This window comes from Neopelma chrysocephalum, unplaced genomic scaffold (assembly GCF_003984885.1).
Source record: "Neopelma chrysocephalum unplaced genomic scaffold, ASM398488v2 Primary Assembly neopelma1_74, whole genome shotgun sequence".
NCBI lineage: Eukaryota > Metazoa > Chordata > Aves > Passeriformes > Pipridae > Neopelma > Neopelma chrysocephalum.
This window is the reverse complement of record NW_020897735.1, coordinates 1,278,056-1,299,135: the sequence shown is the minus strand read 5'-3', so window position 1 is coordinate 1,299,135 and position 21,080 is coordinate 1,278,056. Positions and strand designations below refer to the sequence as shown.

Genomic DNA, 21,080 nt, shown 5'->3' with positions numbered 1-21,080 from the left:
CTATTATAAAGCACAGGCAGGGGATGTAAAAGTAATTTATTTAGAGGCTGATGAGGTGCTGTTAGATATTCATGGCCCAACATAGAAAACCTGAGCATGAAAAGACTCCAAAAGATTAAAAATTATTCATTTTAATCCTTAACTTGACCAAAAGGAAAAAAAAATCTTGTTCAAAAGAAAGTCTCATTCAAAGAGAAGAGATTTTCAAGGCAAACCCTGGTGTTTGTTCTCACAAAAAATTCTCCTTCTCCCAGTCTGCCCTGAAAGTTTGAATTCCTAATGGGAAAGGGAAATTCTCATTGAACTGCAGACTTGGGGAATATTGTTTTGCAGACTAATACTTGTGACTGTGATTATTTTCCTTTTCTATGTCTCTTCCATTCCAAGGAGCTCTGTGTTAAGTTGCTAAATGCTTTTTTAGGAAGGTTTTGCTTAGTCTGGCCACATCCAGCTCCTGAAAGCTGTTCTATAATATATTTCATGTGCAGGGAAAAGAAGCCCCACACAAGTCTAGTCAAGCTTAAAAAGCAGCTTGGTTTTGGATGTTAAATTTCAGGTAAGACATTCACCAGCCCAGCAATTCCATCTCGAGTTTTGCTTAGGACAGAGCACTCAGCTCCTCAAAAAACCTGATTTTAAATGAATGGGGACAAAGTTTTTAAAGAGGGGAGGGCAACATCCCTTTGAAAAACTTCTGTCAGACATGACTGTCTCCAAAACTTAAATAATTCTTTAATAATTTATCCCCAAGTGTCACTCCTCAAAAATCACACCAACAATGTCAAGCCCATCTCCTTCAGCCCATCCACTTCTGGGTTGGTTTTTTTTGTTTGTTTGTTTGTTTTTTTAATCCAGCATTTATGAAAATAGAAGATCTAAACCACAAATCTGAACATGACAGGAATTTTGACGCCTCAGAAAACGCAAAATTCCTGAGAAATATTCCAGGCCACCCTTCCCAGAAAAGGACCCGGGAAGTTTTTGTGCTGCACAGGGGACACGTTTCCCACCAGCAGAGCTGACGAGAGGAGCTTGGGGATGAAGCTTAAAAATGACTGTCAGTTTAAAATGGACAAGACACACTCCCGTGGTTCCCTGACAAAGGGGAACGCTTTTCTCATTAGCAATTAAACCCTGCTAATTCTCATTAGCAAGTTAAACAATTGCCTCCCGCTCATCACCGTGTTGACAAACAGGTGAGCGGAGCTGCTGAACGCTCCTATAATTGCTCAAGGCTAATTTAACAGAAGATTAAACTGCCTGAGTCCTGCGGGCTCTTTCTAGGTCATCCCCTATTGTTTCTCCGGGAAACATTTGCAAACAACTCTTTCCATGGCCTAGAAATACAGGTGGAAAATTTTCCTTTCATTGTCCAGCTCTGAACTCCGTGAGTTCTGAGGAACCTGCCTTGCTCTTCTTCTGAAAAAAGCGCTCAAAGGGAAAGCTAATCTTCATTTTGAAACGGCAATTCCTCTGTATCTGGGGCTGAAAATCCTCAATAATATTAAATAATCACAGGGAATGTTATTTAATGTCATAAATACTGAGCTGTGTTGGAGGGAGGGAGCAACAAGCCTTAAAAGTGAAACTCTGGAAATACAAGTTCTCTGAATGAGAGAGAGGAGAAAAGAGGAGAGAGAGCCCGAGGTCTGTGAACCACAAATACCCACAACTCCAGAAATAATGTTTTGCAGAGAGTTCACTGAGTTATCAGCTGATTTCATTAACTCCTTTCTCACAGGAAGAGCAATTCTTACAACAACTGCCCGGAGACACTGGACTGCCACAAACTGTTACAATATGTTCTTGAAAAGGAGTTGGCCAAACTGTCACAAAAATCTTGGCTTAATGTTTGAAGGAGCAGTGAATGGACTCACCCTAAAGCTGGAGGATTTTCAAGAGGTTCAACAGCACCAATTTAGTTGGGTTTATTTTTCTCTTCCCCCCCCCTCCAGCTACGAGATGAAAAAGGGCAGAAACTGAGCATTTCACTGAGAAATGGGGCCACACGTGTTATGGATCAACTCTCACTCTGTGCCGGGTCCTGCCTCCTCTGTGGTTATTCCCTGGAAATTGGGATGTTAAGGGAATGTACTTACGAGAAGGCAAAGGCCACCAAGGCCCCACTGACCACAATGAAGTCCAGGATGTTCCACAGGTCACGGAAGTAGGAGCCAGGGTGGAGTAACAGCCCCAGGTCAATCATCTGGAGAGGAGACACAAGGAAAGGAAGAGTTTTAATAAAACCTGTACCAAATCAACACTGCCAAGGTGCAGGAGAATGTTCTTGAGCAAATGACCCTTCCCAATGTGGAGATACTTGGCCAAGCTGCTCCTCTCTGAGAGGCACAAAGAGCTCTGCCAAAAATGAAGCTCAAGAGTCAAGAAACCAGAACCAAAAGCTCAAGGAGTCTCCACTGCAGCCCAGGGTTCTCTGCATGGACACACATTAATCTGGGGTTTATTCTGCATCTCTTTTGCAGCTTGCTCTGACAGTAAAACCTACCCCAGGAGTAAATCCAGGCTTTATCAGGATTGGGCTTCCTGGAAAGTTGCTGCCCCACGGGCTCAGCAAAACCTGTCGCCCTACTGAGTAAAGTCAAAAGATAAATCTCCTCAATTTTTTGAGATGTGACAGAGCAGGAATCAGTGGCTGTTAACATTCCAAAAGGAGAAGGGAAGATTCAGACACGTCTCAGTGAGGTCTGTCAGCTCCTGTGTCTTTAACCACACACACCAGGCATTTCTTATCCTCTTACACAGCCACAGCTACTAAAGATACCTTTATTTTCCTCCATAAATTGTGAGATTAAAGAAACCAGGAGAGCCACTGCAGAAGGACATCTGGCTACTTCTGAGAGCTGTTCTCAAGTTAAAGCTTTCCATCCTTGCCACCTCTCCAGGGAGTTCTGTCCTGCTCCACCCCTTCTCCAGCATCCCAGAAGTAGATTAATGTCAATTTAAAACAGGAGGCGAATCTTTCTGCTTGGAGAAATTCTTACCTTGATCACCATCTCAAAGGTAAAGACACCTGTAAATATATAATCCAAGTATTTCAGAGCCTAAATGGGAGAGAGAAATGTGTGTTAGGAGAGGCCACACACTGAAATAACACATAAAGAGTAAAACATTATTATAGCAATGGTTTATTTGGGTAAATATGATCTGACAGGAGGTTTTCAAATAGTTTAGGCATAAAATTTAAATCTGATTTTAAACAGTTACCTTAAACAGCAACATTTCTCCCAGTCCTTGCCAGACTCCACCCAAGGGTGGCTTCAGTGCACCTGCATTTATGGCAGGTTTATCAAGGGAAAAAGGGTATTTCAAATGGAAATATTGGAATATCCTTTCCTAGGGAGCTTGTTCACCAGCCCCTTTGTGGTAGCTCAGGTTTCTGTTCTCTAGCTGAGGACAGTATTATTAAAGTGAAATACCACATGAGCAAGTAGTAAAACATTATTCTAGCAATGATTTATTTGCTTTGATGGGTAAATATCATCTGAGAGGAGGTTTTCAAATAGTTTAGGCACAAAACTTAAATCTGATTTTAAACAGTTACCTTAAACAGCAACATTTCTCCCAGTTCTTGCCTGACTCCACCCAAGGGTGGCTTCAGTGCACCCACATTTATGGCAGGTTTATCAAGGGAAAAAGGGCATTTCAAATAGAAATATTGGAATATCCTTTCCTAGGGAGCTTGTTCACCAGCCCCTGGGCAGCAGCCTGGGTTTATCTTCTCTGGCTGACGACAATACTATTAAAGACCTCAGGAGAGTAAGAAAGTGATAAAATCCTTCTTGAAAACCTGATTCTACACTTATTAAGGATGAGGAAGAGAGATTTTGCTCATAGCTCCTTCAGCTCGTTACTGGTGTGGGGATTCATGGATCTTCCTCTGGAAGAAGCTAAGCCTGACCAGATTCAGGAGCAGGAGGCCAGGCCAGGCCCCTCCTGCCCTGCTGAGCTCTGCTCTGGAGCAGTTCAACTCCTCAGTCTGTTCAAGGGGTGGGTGAACACAGATTCCTTGGTACACAGCCTGGGAAAGCAACACCAGTGCCTGTAGGTCTCCTAGATTTGAGCACAATTCCGTGGAATGGGATGCACCTCTTTGGAGTATCACAGAATTGAACACAGTGGATGGACAGTCAGTCAATACAGATACGAAATCATAGAATCATTAAGGTTGGAAAAGACCTCCAAGATCATCAAGTGCAACCTTTGACCAAATCCCCCCATGCCAATAACCCACATTGCAAAGTGCCACATTTACTTGCTTTTTGACCATTTCCAGGGCTGGTGACCCCACTGTTTCCCTGGGCAGCCTCTCCCAGTGCTTGGCCACTCTTTCAGTGATGAATTTTTTTTCCTAATATCCAACCAAACCTCCCCTGGCACAACTGGAAGCCATAAATATCCCATGATATCCACACACTACAACCATCTACACCGATGAGTCCCAGATTAGGCTTCACCTTGCAGTGTCTATACTTAATCTTCAGATCTCTCAACTCCCACTTGTCCACGTAACCACAGCCAGCTCTGTGCCAATGTCCTCATGGGAATGGGCTTGAAATAAGCCACCCAGCTGCTCCATGAACTCTCCTGGGCTGCATGGCCTCGTGTCAAAGGTGTCACACTCACATTTCTTGTGACAGCACCATCTCCAAAAATCCAAACAAGTTTGGTTTGACACCCACAGACAAGTAGATTTGCTACGAATTCTTGGAGATTTCTACCATGCCCCACCAGGATAAAAAAACCACACATCTGGTTTGACTTCCTCAGGCTCTGCTCTAGCAGGAGACCTTAGGACAATGCCCCATCCCTGGAAGTGTCCAAGGCCAGGTTGGACAGGCCTTGGAGCAATCTGGGATAGTGGAAGGTGTCCCTGCCCATGGCAGGGGGTGGAAGGGGATGAGTTTTAAGCTTTCCCCAGCCCAAACCATGCTGTGATTCTCTGATTCTGTGTCAGCCCTGGCTGGTGACCAGGGAAGCCTTTCTCACTGCTGAATTGTGTCCCAGCTTTTCAGGCTTCTCCACACAAGTCATGTCAGTGATTTCCAAGTCCTGAAACTCGGATGTGGTTGAGGCAGCAGAAAGGGACAGGAATTGTGAGTATTTTATCCCAGAATGTGCTGAGCTGGGAGGGACTCACAAGGATCATCCAGTCCAACTCCTGGCCCTGCATAGAACCATCCCCAGGAGTCACACCCTGTGCCCCAGAGGATCATCCAAATGCTCCTGGAACTCTGGCAGCCTTGGTGCTGTGCCCACTGCCCTGGGGAGCCTGGTCAGTGCCCAACCAGCCTCTGGGGGAAGAACCTTTTCCTGAGATCCAGCCTGACCCTGCCCTGGCACAGCTCCAGCCATTCCCTGGGTGCTGTCCCTGGTCCCCACAGTGCCCAACCACCCTCTGGGAGAAGAACCTTTTCTTGACCTCCAACTTCTTTGCAGAGTGGCACAAGCACATTTGAGGATGTCACCAAAGCCAGCTCTAGTTTTGCACCGTGTCATCCTTTGGAGATGGGAACAGCCAATCCACGTGCTGGGAGAAGCAGAGCAAGGTTACTGTGGCCATGTTGGCTGGTACTCACATCATTCCTGGGTGACTCAGCTTGGACAGGGTCTTCTGCAGCCAGGGCAATGCTGCTGAGGGCGATGACTATCAGGATGACCATCTCGAAGTAGCGCAGGTTGACGATGTAGTGGAAGAGCCGCCGAATCCTGCGGGCAAAACAAGCACAGGGGAGGCTTGGCACAGTGGGATGAGAGGCTGGCATGAGGACAGGGTTCCTCAGGAGCATGACCTTTAGGGTTTCTATTACAGTAAAGGTTGTCAACAGGTTAGCAAAGGCATATAGTGCCTTCAGAAAGCTTTCTAAAAGAGTTTGGCAAAATAAACACTTGAAGAAAAGTGCAAAGATCAGTGTTTCCAGAGCCATAGTGCTGTCTGCTCTCTTATATGGTTCCAAATCATGGGTCATCTACCGCCACCACCTGCGACTCTTAGAACACTTCCATCAACGCTGCCTCCGTACAATCCTAAACATCCACTGGTCAGATTATGTGACCAATACTTCTGTTCTTGAACAGGCAGCAATCACAAGTATTGAGGCCATGTTGCTGAGAACACAGCTGTGCTGGGCAGGGCACGTCTCAAGGATGAAGGACCAACCACCGCCTCCCCAAGATCCTGCTCTATGGTGAACTTGCCACCGGCTGCCGCAAGAGAGGAGCCCCAAAGAGAAGATACAAGGACTCCCTGAAACAACAACTCAGCCTCGGGCATATTGATCAACATCACTGGTCTACTCTGGCCTCCAATCGGGCCAGAGACACACCATCTATAACGCTGCTGATGCCTTTGAGAAAGCACCAGGATCACCCTTGAGGAGAAAAGACAACGCAGAAAGAATTGCAGAATATACCATCTAAGGAGTCTTTCTGCTGTGCCTTTTGCAACTGGACGTGTCTATCTCGTATTGGCCTTTTTAGCCACCAACGTGCTTGTAACGTAGGTAGAGCCCTCCCCAAATCTTCATTCGTGAAGCCCGGCCATGATGATGATGATGACAGTAAGGGTAATAAAATAAAAAACCATGAGCAATGGGTTTAAATTCCACTTTGCAACAAATCTGCGGTGAGATTTAAAGTGAGATTTAAACATCCCTGCACCGCTCTCTGCAAAGCAATGACCATTTATCTCTGTATTTATCTATTTATCTCTCTCTCCATCTGTCAAAAGGGAGCTTCAAAGCCTTCAGACTCGATTCTACAGATTCCTCAGGAACACCACCTTTAGGATTCCTGTTACAGCAATGGTAACACAATAAAAAACACGAGCAACGGGTTTAAATTCCAGTTTGCAACAGAGCTGTGGTGGGATTTCAAGTCAGAGATATAAACATCCCTGCACCGCTCTCTGCAAAGCAATGACATCTATTTATCTCCCTATTTATCTCCCTATCTATTTATCTCTGTATTTATCTCCCTATTTATCTCCCTATCTATTTATCTCTGTATTTATCTCCCTATTTCTCCCTCTCTCTCCATCTGTCAAAAGGGCATTGAGAGCTTTCAAGCCTTCAGACTTGATTCTACAAATTATGTTTCTCTCCTCCCCCACCCTTCTCCCTCTGAACCCCCAGGTTAACGTCCTGCGAGATCAAAACAAGGTTTGAAATCCTTTTAATATCAACTAATCCCTTTAAAATTGAGACACAGGCACTTGGAGACTCAGCTGAAACTGCCTTTGTAGCTGAGTATTATTCCTTCCAATCTCTCCCTTGCCAAGTATCTCTGCCTTCACTTTCAGATACCCTTTCTAAGCTGCACAAATACTTTACAGTAATATATTTGATTACTTTACCCTAATCTTTTTATTCACAAATTGTGCCCAAGAAAAGTGACAAATGCTTCAATCTCTGAGCAATCCGAAACTATTCACAAATTTCAGCTAATGGCTCTATCTGACCACAATTCACAAATCCTTAACTGCACACAGAGCTCTACATTTGCACCATATTTGTCAGCTGAATAAAGGACTTGGGTTCTGCCTGGGAATCAAATTATATATTTAACTCCCCAGCAACTTTATCTGAGGAATGTCTTTCAGTTGCTATATCCCATTTTCTCTAAGCAAATATCTGAAGAGTCAGAATTAAAGTCTGTTTTTTCACATCTTCTTACATATTCCTTCTCTTTGGATTGCTAATGGATTCAGAATGAAAAAGAGCTACAAATACCAGGGAAACAGATTTGATAGAAAATAACCTGAAGAAAAGTGCTTTTGTGGATCCCTTAACTCTGGTTATCAATCCGACAGAGGAAGATTATCATCTACATGTAGATTATCATCTACACGAATCCACAGGAGGGAAAGGCACCATTTTCAATAACATTTGTAGCTGTTGTAATGTAATTCTTGCATCAAACTCAATCCATCAAATAAATAACAAGGCTCTATTTTTAGATCTTCATCATTCACGACCAGCAGCGGGACGTGGGAGCGTTTGTAAACTGCCAGCGGTGCTTGAGGAATCACTTTGCATCCACGGCTGCTCCGAGAGGCTGGTGCCTCTTGGAAAGTAATGCAGTTTATTTATGCTTCCCTGAACTGTTTTGCCCCCTGGCAGCACCCAGGTCATGCATCCCCAGCAGGGCTTGGATGGGAGATGTCAGCGTTAGAGTGAAACGTCATCCCCCCGGAAAGCAGAAGGACCTCTCTGGAGAACTTAACACCAGCCAAAACACCTGAGGGCATCCAGCTGGGGCTGCATCTTGCCCAGAGCAGGAATAACAAGTTGCTGACATTCCTAGAGTTTGGTCTTTGTCTTGTGATTCCCCCTTGGCCCTGTGTTATAACACGTTTTCTCTCCCAGTGAACTTGGGTTCTTTCAGTGGTCTTTCAGTGGAGCTTTTGGGGGAGAAAACTGCAGGGTAACTGAAACAACACAGCACATCCTGGACTGGGGGGCTCAGGAGGTCAAAACTGTAGAATGAGGTGAGAGGAAATGGGCAGATATATGGTACAAAAAATTCTTTCTGCTTCTCTGTCTGCCCAGCCCACTCCTCAGACCCTTCTGGGCTGGGGACCACTTCCCACCCTGCCTTAGCAGACATTTTGCAGCTAAAGCTCATTTTTGGTGGTCACTCCACAACAAAAAGGCTTGAGCTACCAAATATTAGGGAAATACTATGTCCTTATCCAGCCAGACAACCTTCATAATGCTAATTTGGCTCCCCAGGGCAGTGGGCACAGCCCCAAGGCTGCCAGAGCTCCAGGAGCGTTTGGACAACGCTCTGAGGGACAGGGGGGGATTGTTGGGGTGTCTGTGCAGGGCCAGGGGTTGGATTGATGATCCTGGTGGGTCCCTCCAGCTCAGGATATTGTGTGATTCTATGATTTTATTCAGCCTGCCCCGTGTCCAGGGGGGCCAGACCGTCGCTTCCACCCCAGATGCTTCTCTGACGTCAAATCTGAGCTCGTTTTGTCCCACTGACGGCACAGGCAGCCAGGCTGCCACGGTCCTGAGGAGCAGCAGGTGTGGGAGAACTCATTCTTCTCTCAAATCGAGCTGCCAAAAAAAGGCCTGAGTTCTCCTTTGGTATCTGAGCATAAACCTCAGAGAGAAACTCCAGGATCTACACCGAGTCTACCTGAGCCGGAGGGCAACAACCACCTCTGCTCCCCGGAGATCTCCGGCTTGGCAGAAGCTTCAAACGCCCTAAAAATGACTCACAGCCCTTCGTGCTACACTTATTACAACCCCTGCTGCTCCCCCCTGGTCCTGCAGCCCCCCCAGAGTGAGACAGGCAGTGTTTACAGGCCCTGAGCACGAAGCTCCCCACGAGGCAGAGCCGCCCGGAGCGGCAGGAACACCAGAATCCCAACAGATCCCACCAGCTGCACTCTCAGCTTGGGCAGAGGAAAAACAGGCAAGTTTTCCCACAGGTTCAGAGCTTGCACTGATGTGAAGGTACCAGGATGGAAAGAACAGGAATTCCAGCTGAGGAACCTGCAAGAATTATGTCAAAACCAACCTCCCCAACGTGCTACTCCTGATACCTGTTCCCAGCGATAGCCCAAATTCCCACCCTTTAGTGATTTAGGTGAACAAACTGCGCACCTGAGGGTCAGCAGGGCGGTTTGGATCTGCCTAAAGCATCCTCTTTTCCCAGTTTATTTATATTTATTTTTTTATATTTATATTTATTTTTTATATTTTTTTTTAATATTTATTTTTATTTCTGTTTCTTTTCCCCCAGCAGTTTATTCCCCGGGAAAGCCCAGCTGAACGGCAGCATCCTGCCCACATATTTGATATTATTTAATATCCAAATGTGTTTGACTGGCAGAGATGGAGATAAAAGTGATGTTATTCCTCTGAATAACCAGTTCCTGTCACCCAAAAGCAGAGTTGTAAGAACTTACGGGTTTGTGGGGCTCAGGATGAACATGGAGCTGTAAGGCAGGATTGGTTTAGGCCCATTTTTCGTCAGGTCATCAACATCTTTCTTCTCCTCTGTTTTGCTTTCAAACTCCACGTTGTTCACTGAAATGGGAATTTGAGGAGAGAGGAAGGAGAGAGTTAAAATTGCATCCCCAGTGTTCCCACAGGAGGCTCCTGCAACAGCTGGATATGCAAACAGCGCAGCTGGGAGAGCAAACAGCCTTTGGATATGTTGATTAAACGTGATGAACAATCATTTGATTATTATCCCTGCTACTTACACACAGTTCTGCCCCACAACTGCTGTGCTGATGAGCAGTGGATCACAAGCAGGCAGGAAATGAAGCTGCTCAGTGCAGACACACAAAGAAACCAGGCACTTATTTATCCAAGAGCTGCCAAAGTGGGGATGGAAAACCCTTTTCAAACAGCACAAATTATTAGGGAGAGAGGATCAGCGAGGGATCCTTGGGAAGAGAACAAAAGGCAGGATGACTGAGCAGCCTCATAATCCTGTGTCTTCTGCCCTAGATCAGGAGCAAGGTTGGCTTTGGAATGGGTAGAGTTGCAAATTCATAGATGAGATTTAATAATTCTGGGGCTAAAACTGCTGAACTTCCCAGCATTAGGAAAAGAGACCTGGAAGGGGCTTCCTGCAGCCCCTGGATCTGTGCCTGCCTCGTGCAGCTCAGTTTTGTCACAGCTGGGTAAAGGTGTCGAGCTCCACCTCCCATCAGGCTTTTAACTTGCACACCTCCTTCCCCAAGATTGTTCCAAACCTCACTCCCAGAGGCTGAAAACTTTTCAATTTTCATCCTAAGTTGACTTGCAGTGGGTTTGTAGGATAATTTACTGAAGATCATTTCCAATATATGAACTGAAACATGTTTTATGCTGCAAATACTCTTCTTAGGCAGATATTCAGACTCATCCATTAGTACCCAGGACCTGGAGTCCACAACCCCCACTCCCTTAGAATGTGCCAGGTGCAGGGCTTTTATCACTTTTTATTTTATTCTGCAAGGAAATGACAGTTTCTTGTGTGTGAGTGACATGTTCAATAAATTCCTTATTGTATCTCCAGCCAGATAGTGAGGAAATGGGCAGGACAGATAAACTGTGATTGGCAGGAAGTCAGCATTGCAATATAGTAAAATTACCATTTAAGAGGAAAAAAAAAGGAGAAAGAAGAAGGAAAAAAAAAAGAAAAGACCAGTCTTGTGATTGACAACACAGGGAAAAAGCTCTCAGAGACCCTGCTTTTGGCTGTGCCTCTTGGAAAGCGGAGTCCTTACAGCCTGAAGGCTCAATTGGACCTCTTGGAGTTCACACTGCAATTTTCCTTGGCATCCCTACTCTCCAGAATTCTCCAGGTTGTTCCTGCTCTGCCAGGGATCAGCCCCAAGCCGGTGGCTGGGGGACTTCAGGGCACATCATGGGCACGACGGTCTTGGGACTATCTGGAAAACTAAATCTGCACTTACAGACCCAAGGCAAAGAGCTGTGGAGAAGGACAGGCTCAGTCAGGCAGGATCTGCTCAAACTGAGGTGCAGAGGGTTGCAGAAAGCTCAGGAATGGCCCAGCCTGCAGGAACCCAGAGCAGCAGGATCCCCAAGGGTGCTGTGGTGACTGTGAGGCCACGAGGACCTGCTGCTCCACAGTGAGCGAGCCAAGAGGTGGGAATCCATCCTGAGGGCCTGAATGCAACGCCACCACCTCCCCTGGCCTTTGCTCAGGGGCCTGTGGCTGCTCAGCCCCCAGGATGCCAGAGGAACCACAGCCCATCCCTGCTGGAGTAGGAGGAAGGGGATAAAGCAGAAGAGCCGCTCCTGTGCTCACCTCAGGCTGGGGCTGTTTTGCTGCACCAGCTGCTGATTTTCCTGCCCAGCCCTCAGTTACTACATTTCGCTGGTTTTCTTGCTCCTTCATCTTTCTGTTTTGCAGAAACAGGATGTGCTCTGGGGGAGCCATCTCCAGGGAACCTCATGGGGTATTTTCCAGAGCCACCAGGTGACCCAGGAACCCATTTTTGGGTACCTGCAGGCTGCCTGAATTGTAGAATTGCTGGTGGCCAGGAGAGCCACCAGCTGACCCAGGAACCCTCCTTGAGTTCCTGCAGGCTGCCTGAATCATAGATCCTGTATCAACAGGTTCTCCTGTCTACCTCTTATGAGGATGCTGGTGGCCAGGACAGCCACCAGCTGACCCAGGAACCCTCCTTGAGTTCTGCAGGCTGCCTGAATCATAGATCCTGTATCAACAGGTTCTCCTATCTGCCTCTGTGAGAATGCTGGTGATCAGGAGAGCCACCAGGTGACCCAGGAACCCATTTTTGAGTACCTGCAGGCTGCATGGACTGTAGTTCCTGTATCAACAAGTTCTCCTGTCTGCCTCTTACGAGGATGCCGGTGGCCAGGAGAGCCCCCATCACCCAGGGTGTGCTGCCCCCTCCTCGACAAGTTTTCTCTTTCCTGGCAATTCCCTGGTAGAACAAGCCCAGAGACCAAGGCACTCACTTGGTATGACAGTGGTCTCCCCCGGGGGGGCCGTGATGGTGACGGGGATGTTCACAGTGGTGGTTTTGTCCAGGGGGGGTTGGATCATCCTCGTCACGTTCTTCTGGTTGTCGGCGTCCTCAGGCTGCTCGGGCACCTTCTGCAGGTACGTGCTGGGCAGGGTGTGCACGGGGACACTCACACTGCCACTGGCCTCCAGCTCACACTGGTTCTCCCTGAGGCAGAGGAGCAGGGTTTGGTAAATATGGTAAAGAAGGATTCAGAGAACACGTGTATCTGCCCCTGCACCTCTGTGACACCTCTGGGTTGGGGTTAGGGTTGGGGTTAGGGTTTCATCTCTCTGAAACCTCTGGGTTGGGATTAGGGTTGGGCTTAGGGTTTCACATCTGTGAAACCTCTGGGTTAGGGTTAGGATTGGGGTTAGGGTTTTACTTCTGTGAAACCTCTGGGTTAGGGTTGGATTTAAGGTTTCACTTCTGTGAAACCTCTGGGTTGAGGTTAGGATTGGGGTTAGGGTTTTACTTCTGTGAAACCTCTGGGTTAGGGTTAGGGTTGGATTTAAGGTTTCACCTCTGTGAAACCTCTGGGTTGAGGTTAGGATTGGGGTTAGGGTTTTACTTCTGTGAAACCTCTGGGTTAGGATCAGGGTTGGGATTAGAGTTAGGGTTAAGATTGGGTTTAGGGTTTCACCTCGGTGAAACATCTGGGTTAGAGTTAGGGTTGGGTTTAAGATTTCACCTCTGTGAAATCTCTGGGTTGGGGTTAGGGTTGGGGTTTCACCTCTGAAACCTCTGGATTAGGGTTAGGGTTGGGGTTAGGGTTTCACCTCTGTGAAATCTCTGGGTTAGGTTTAGGGTTAGGGTTGGGGTTTCACCTCTGTAAAACTTCTGGGTTAGGATTAGGGTTGGAGTTAGGGTTCCACCTCTGAAACCTCTGGGTTAGGGTTAGGATTGGGGTTAGGGTTTCACCTCTGTGAAACCTCTGGGTTAGGGTTAGGATTGGGGTTTCACCTCTGGGTTTCACAGACTTCATGGAAGCCCTTTGCAGAAAAGCCACAGCCTGCAGGACACAACTCACTGATAGCACAGGATGGGACCCTTCCCTCTGAGACCTCCTGGGCCAACATCCAAACACAACATTAAGCTGGACTGTGCCTCTGAGTGTCCCTTTATTCTGTTTAATGAGCCTCATAACTGAGGTTCACAAGGCCCAAGTGCACGGAGCAGTGACATTAACTCCCCAGCATCAGCTGGCTGCTGAATGAAGGCTGACATTCTGCTTCCTAATGCTCTCCTGGGGCCTTATTTAAATGTGGTGATTCTCTCTGGCACTCCTGAACTGCTCTGTAACATTGCTGTCAGCAGCTAAAGAGCTCCTGCTTTCCTCTGCAGCAGCAGCTCCACTCCAGTGAGCTGGAAAGGGAGCCTGTGCACATGAGCAAACTAAACAGCACGCAAAGTGTTTTGAAATTCATCTGAAAGGAAGATAATATAGACAGGAAAATTATTATCTCAGTGCCACTCACAGCTCTCCACGGTGACATGAACTCTATTCTAAAGAATCCCAGTGCAATTTCTTTTCCCTTGGACTAATAAAGCTGAAAAGGCAATCTATCCTTCTTTATTAACTACTCCAAATGCTCCACCAGTGCTGTTTTTCTCACTTGACTTACATAAGAATTAAACCAAATGGGAGACATCGTTGTTCTCGATGGAAGGAGCCACGTGCTGGAACAACTGGTGGTGCAGCTGACAGGGCTCAGCATTAAGAAAAGGAAAATCAAAGGGCTGTAAGCAAGACTGGGGGGAATTTTAAAAAATGTCCCTCAGGAAGTTCTTTCAGAGGCTGTAAAATTCTCTGCTTTGTGTTATGTCCTAGAGGGTCTGTGGGTATTTACATCAAGGATGTTTCCTTCCTTAAAACCTGGTTCCTATGGACAGAGATCAGCTTTGGGAGCAAAACAGGACTGCAGGTTCTGGTGGAGGGTGGGGTGAGCACAAGGACCACAGGGAATGCCATGGGGAGGGGAATAAGGGATTTCCTGAAACACATCTGGGGTTTTGTGGCCCCTGAGCCATCCCAGGGGTGAGTCTGCCCTGTCCAACCCAGCCTTAAACACTTCCAGGGATAGAGCAGCCACAGCTTCTCCGGGCAACCTATGCCAGGGCCTCCCCACCCTCACTGTGAAAAAATACCTTCCCAACATCCCATCCATCCCTGCCCTCTGGCAGTGGGAAGCCATTCCCCCTTGTCCTGTCACTCCAGGCCCTTGTCCCAAGTCCCCCTCCAGATCTCCTGGAGCCCCTTTAAGCCTGGAAGGGGCTCTCAGGTCTCCCTGGAGCCTTCTCTTCTCCAGGTGAGCCCCCCCAGCTCTCCCAGCCTGGCTCCAGAGCAGAGGGGCTCCAGCCCTCAGAGCATCTTTGTGGCCTCCTCTGGACTCGCTCCAGCAGGTCCATGCCCTTCCTATGTTGGAGGCCCCAGAGCTGGACACAGGGCTCCAGGAGGGATCAGAGCAGTTCCCCAGGTGTGTATCCAAACAAAATCCACTCACTTGGGCTGGTGGTTCCGGTGCTCCTTCTCTCCAGCCTCCGCCTCCTTCTCCCCGTTCTCCTTCTCCACCGACTCGTACGTGGACAGGGCCCTGTTCCTGAGCCTGTGCCGCCTGTGGGGCTCCTCCCCGTTCTCCCCCTTGGGCTCCCCATCCCTGTTGCCGGAGCGGGACCCTCCGCGGTGCCGGGAGCGCCGCTCGCCGCGGGCGCCGTTGGCGGTGCCGTTGCCGTCCTTGCCCTGGCGCTCGGTGGAGTGTCGGTGTGTGCGGTGCCTGCGGTGCTCCTTCTCCCCCGACTCCTCCACCGAGCCCCGCCGGTGGTGCCTCTTCCCCCCTTCCTGCCCCCTGTTCCGCTCGCTCTTCCCTTCCTTGCTCCCCCCTTCCACCTCCTTGCTGCGGCTCCGGTGCTGCCGGTGCCGCTCCTCCTTGTTGGCGGCCGCGGTCTCCGCGCTCTCCTCCTTGGGCGCGTCGCCCTTCTCCTGCTCCGCCTGTTTCTCCTTATCCCGGTGCCGGTGGTGCTTCCGTGGAGCTTCTGCCCCGTCAGCAGAGCTGCCCTTGGGGTGCTCCTGCACCTCCTGCACGTCCCCGGGGCTCAGCTTGTTGATGTTGTTCCTGCCTTCGCTCCGGGGCTCCACCACCAGCGGCCGGTCCAGGTGGGTCTTCATGTCCGGCCTGATGTGCAGGGTGGTGGCGTAACGGACCCGCTCCTCGGGGTCCAGCTCGTTGTACAGGGCCTCGCAGCTGGCTCGGAAGTTGTGCATCCGGATCTGGCTGGTCCTCTGCTCCCAGACCGACTTGGATTTGGAGGAGTTCTGCTGCTTGCTGAGGGGAAGGGAGGAAAGGTGAAAAGTGAACGTCTGAATTTACGCCAATTCCCTGAATAACAACCCAAAAAATAAATAAAAAAATAAAAAAAGGGGAATTTTCAGCTGAGATGGGGAATTAGAGGGTCGAACCAAAGGAATTGTAGGAATGGAGAGAGAATGGCTGGCGGAGAACACGAGCAGGGAAAGCCAGCGGGATCGCCGGGGTTAGTTTGCCCACACACGCGTAAGGCACCCTGGGACCAGCCCTCTGGAAAGGAGTTCTCCTGATTTCTAAAACGTGGAAGCATCAGGTAGAGTCTGAAGGGTTAAAGTGTCAGCACACAAATCACACACCCCAGCCAGAGCTTTGAAACAGCCCACAAAGCTTCCCACAGTTAACAGCACCTTTTCCCCACCTGGAAACATCCGGATGAGCAAATTAGTGATGAGCAAGAGCGGTTAGATTGGCAGCAGGAGCGAGGGGAAGTCATTGAAGTCCAACCCTGGCCCTGCACAGACACCCCAACAATCCCACCCTGGCCCTAAGAGGATCATCCAAACCCTCCTGGAGCTCTGGCAGCCTTGGGGCTGTGCCCACTGCCCTGGGGAGCCTGGGCAGTGCCCAACCACCCTCTGGGGGAAGAACCTTTCCCTGAGATCCAACCTGACCCTGCCCTGGCACAGCTCCAGCCGTTCCCTGGGTGCTGTCCCTGCTCACAGGGAGCAAAGTTGGAGGTGCCCCTCGGGAGGAAGCTGCAGACCCCGGTGAGGTCTGACCTGTCTCTTCTCCGGCTGAACCTCCAAGTCACCTCTTCTACTCCTCTTATGGCCCCTCCAGACCCTTCACCATCTCTGTAGGCCAAGATGGAGATGAGATGGGAACACCTTTATCCCTGGAGACACCTGTCCTCTCTGTCTCTGTTATGGTGATACCTCCACTGGCACTGCCTTCATCCTTGGAAAGTGCCCTTATGCTGAGTGGAGCCTTCAGTTTATCTGCAACCACCCAGTCCTCCTGTTCCATCCTGTGCTCCATTCCCATGGGACCACACAGGGGTGGGACACAAAGCCCTCAGTCTCCCTGCAGTGACTCCCCAAAGTAAAACCCACAGGAAATCATCAGGCAGCTCTCAAGGATGCAGCCTGTCCATCAGTGCCCATCCAACCAAGTTATAAAGAAAATCTCCTAAGTCAGACTGGGTGGAAGGAGTAAGATTGAAGATGCCAGGCAGAGGAGATGCTCAGACCCTGCCAGCTCTGATACAAGATGTGTCACTCCAGGAGGGGTTTTTTAGTTGTGTTTCAGCTACACCCAGAACATAAATCAGCCTCGAAATTACCTCTGAGGTGCTAAAGCTTCCACTGTACATCACTCCTGGCTGACAGAACCTGCAGAAAGCACATATTAACAAAGCCTATTTGGCTAAAATCCCTTCCTGAAAACAGCCACTGTCATTACAGGCTGGAATTTCTCAGCATCCAGAAATGAGCTGCATCCTTAACGTTGACACGAGGAGCGGAGGCGATTGCCAGAAAGGCTCCAGCACCTCACCACCCGCTGGCTTTGGCTGCTAACAAGTGAAGAGCAGGAGGTTCAGAAGCAATGGCTGCATCCTTTCCTCGTCCTACAGGGAAAGACACTTAAAAAAACCCTAAAAAAGCAAAATAAAAAAAAATAGGAAATATATGAAGCACGGCAAAAATCCAATCAGGACAAAGCGGAGCTGCCAGCGAGCTCCTTATCGTGTCCAACCTGGGGAGGAACATCCGTGCCAGGGCACATCAGACCTGCTGGAGGGAAGGGGAGCTAAGCATCTGAGCAGGCAGGTCCCTCTGGGGACAGCCTTTGGGGCTCTCGGAGCCAAAACAGCAGCAACTGGAGGGAAAGTGTCCGTGTGCCCGTCCGGCTGCGGTTGCGGGACTCGGTTCTCTCCGAGTTCCCACAGCAACCGAGCCCGGGCGGCAGCTCCCCCTCTCCCGGTGCTCTGCTCCGCTCGGCCACACGGAGCTCCGGGGCTGATTTATGGCGCAGCAGGAATGTCACCTTTAAAACTAAGCACGGTCGTTTCGTTCCGTGCTGCTTTGTGAGGATACGGGGCAGATACAACAAAATAAGGGATGGAAAAACAGAAAACAGGGCAATAATTATTTCCTCTGCTCCTCCCATCACTTAATTCTGCATGAGTAGGGACAGACACAACCCATCTACAGCACAAACGAGGCATGACTTGTCCAAACTGGTAAAAAAATGAGCCTTTGCGATAACAAATATTTATTCCACAAGAAAAAGAAAACTATTTATGGAGCCAACTCCTTATGTGAAACCCTGTTTTCTTCTTAAAATCCTTCTGATCCATTAAAAGCATTGCCCTGTAAATCACTTCTGACTTGCAGATATAGTGCAAACATTGCTGTTAATTCTCTTGCTTTACAATTCCTTCCCATCCATATTTTCTGTCTATAGAATATTCCTAATTCTTTTAAGGGTACTGGCATTATATTCAGTTTTCAGATCCTCTAGGCTTGAACTGTTGTAGTAGATAATGCTGCTAATTCCAGCTCCACTGGTTTTGCTGAGATTAAGAAGCCAACAAACAACTCCTGCCCGTGGCTGGAAAGAAAAACCACACAATTCATGTAGAATCAAATAAAATTCATATTAATGAATCAGTGACTCATGTTGGTATAAGGAAAAAAAGGCAGCCAGTCACTGTGTGGATGGTTCAGGAAAGGAAAGCCTATTTTTAGTCATATTCTAATCTTAGGGTACTCCTGAATGATTAAAGATTTTGTTACCATAACCTTTCCAACCACTGCTTCAGTTCATGGCAATCCTTAAAATTTTGCTTTAGTAAATAATGAATGAAAGCTGACTATGAGGAACATAATAATTTGATGTTAAAAATACCTCACATTAGACTGTGGGTACGAGAGAGTGTGTTCTGAGTACACATGAAAGCGAATTTCTTGTTAAAATCCAGCTCCAACAAAAAAACCACGTGACAAAACCTTCCCACTAAAATCTTATTTTCTGTTCATAAACTTGGAGTTCATAAACTCTCCACATTTCCATTTTCCACTTGGAAAACACAAGGAAACCTTCCAGTCTGGGGCAGGAAGCGCAAAGCAGAGTGTTCTGTCTCTCTTGGATTTGATAAACCGATTTTCTTTCAGGTGAACTCACCACTAGTGGTTAAATTTGCTTTGCCAGTGACCCCGGGAGTTGCTGCTTGGATGCTCCTGCACCTTTTCTTCCCCCTGAGCTCCCCCAGGAGATGCTCTGAGCTCTCCCACTGAGCTGCTGCCTCACACACACCTTGGTCCTGCAGAAAATGCTGCCCAGCCCCTTCCAATTTTTATTCTTGAATTTAATTTTGGGTTTATATGAGAGAATTTTTGATATGGCATTTTCTCAGAAAGAAAACATTTTCTTCCATAATATTTCTCCCCATATTAGCTAAAAACTCTGAATTATTAATGTGGTCAAAGCCCAGACTGCCTGTAAATCACACCCTTACCTTCAGAAACTCACTACTGGAATTTGAGATGCCTTTCAGGCTGTCACAGATGCCAATTTTTTGATCAACAAAGTTCACTAAATGACACATTTTGAATTTCCCCCCCCCAACATTATCATTATTCTGTTATTTCTACTCACTTTTCCTGTTCTTTTAGACAATTTGGGGAGCTGCAGATACAGGGTGTGCTGAGCCACAGGGAATTGGTCTCAGCAGGAGGAGGAAGCTGAGATGTCCAAGGGGGATAATGCTGAGCATCTCTGGGGGGCTTTGGGGAGCAGCTGAGCTCATATGGCCAATGTAGAACCAGTTCATAAAATCACAGACTGGGTTGGGTTGGAAGGGACCTTAAAATCATCCAGTTCCACCCTCTGCCATGGGCAGGGACAGCTTTCACTAGCCCAGGTTGCTCCAAGCCCCCTCCAACCTGGTCTTGGACACTTCCAGGGATGGAGCAGCCACAGCTTCTCTGGGCAACCTGTGCCAGGGCCTCACCACCCTCACAGGGAAGAATTCCTTCCCAATATCCCATCTTACCCTGCCCTCTGGCAGTGGGAAGCCATTCCCTGTGTCCTGTCCCTCCATCCCTTGTCCCCAGTCTCTCTCCAGCTCTCCTGGAGCCCCTTTAGGCCCTGGAAGGGGCTCTAAGCTCTCCCTGGAGCCTTCTCTTCTCCAGGTGAACCCCCCCCAGCTCTCCCAGCCTGGCTCCAGAGGGGCTCCAGCCCTCTGATCATCTTGGTGCCTCTCTGGACTCTCTCCAGCAGCTCCACGTCCTTCTGACATTGGAGGCCCCAGAGCTGGACACAGAACTCCAGGTGGGATCTGCCCTGAGCAGTTTCCAACGTATCAAACCAAAATCCAGGAGAGATCCAACACTTTGCTGCCACTCCCCTGAGGTGTCTGTGGCCCCAATTTCCTACAGGTATTAAAATAATGACACGATGCTGCTGCTGCTTTGGGGTTTGGCCACAGCCGAGCCCTGGTTTTTGAGCAGCTCTGAAGGGATGCAAAGCTCAGCCAAGCTGAAGCTTCCTGGTGTCAAAGGAGCCAAAATTTCACTGCTTCCTGCTTGAGTTTTTCACAGCAGAATGATTTCACTCAGCCACAACTCACCACCCTCCACACTGCTCCCCATTGCTCTAATAATAAGAATTTCCTAATTGTTTTCAGTAAAAGTACATCTCATATAAATCTGACTCGGATCCAAAGAAAATGCCAGAAAACATTTCTTCTGTCTCCAGTTATGTTGGTGTCCTCAGACACAAGATCCCTCTTCAGCCCTCGAGGTTTGTCTGGTATTTCAGTTATGATTTGTGATCACATAATTTCAGGCTCGGTAATAAATAACGGGGTGAGAGAGTTAAAAGCAAAATCAGAGTTAAAAGCCACATTGCTATGGCTTGATTTAACAAAAAACACACTGAGGTTAAACATGTGGAGCCATTAAGTTCTCCTAAACCCCAGGAAAATTATATTTACTTTAAATTATTGCTTTCCTCTCAAGTGTTGAAGCCCCACTCTCCATTCTGGCCATGACACTTCAATATCCCACCATAAACCCCAGGCTTTTGATAAAAACCAAGACAAAACACGCCAGGGAATGGAGTCACAGCCCCGTTTTTTTGGCACTAAGAGGATGGAAATAAAGCCCAGACAGTGAATATAAAAAAAGCAAGAGATAAAGATCAAGAATAATTTGAGTTCTTGGCTGGGAAATGACAAATTCGTCCTGGGA

The 21,080-nt window shown here is 48.1% G+C and overlaps 1 protein-coding gene across 18 annotated transcripts in view; it reads right to left on the bottom strand.

Moving 5' to 3' along the window:
* CACNA1B (calcium voltage-gated channel subunit alpha1 B) overlaps positions 1-21,080 on the bottom strand; it is a 306,654-nt gene that overhangs the window by 71,006 nt on the left and 214,568 nt on the right. For all 18 annotated transcript variants that reach the window (XM_027687401.1, XM_027687403.1, XM_027687404.1 and 15 more), the window contains 6 exons: positions 15,025-15,843; positions 12,474-12,688; positions 9,938-10,058; positions 5,598-5,727; positions 3,003-3,062; positions 2,100-2,206 (listed from right to left, as the gene is read on the bottom strand). In XM_027687401.1, the coding sequence (XP_027543202.1) occupies positions 2,100-2,206; positions 3,003-3,062; positions 5,598-5,727; positions 9,938-10,058; positions 12,474-12,688; positions 15,025-15,843 (1,452 nt within the window). The remainder of the gene's footprint in view (positions 1-2,099; positions 2,207-3,002; positions 3,063-5,597; positions 5,728-9,937; positions 10,059-12,473; positions 12,689-15,024; positions 15,844-21,080) is intronic.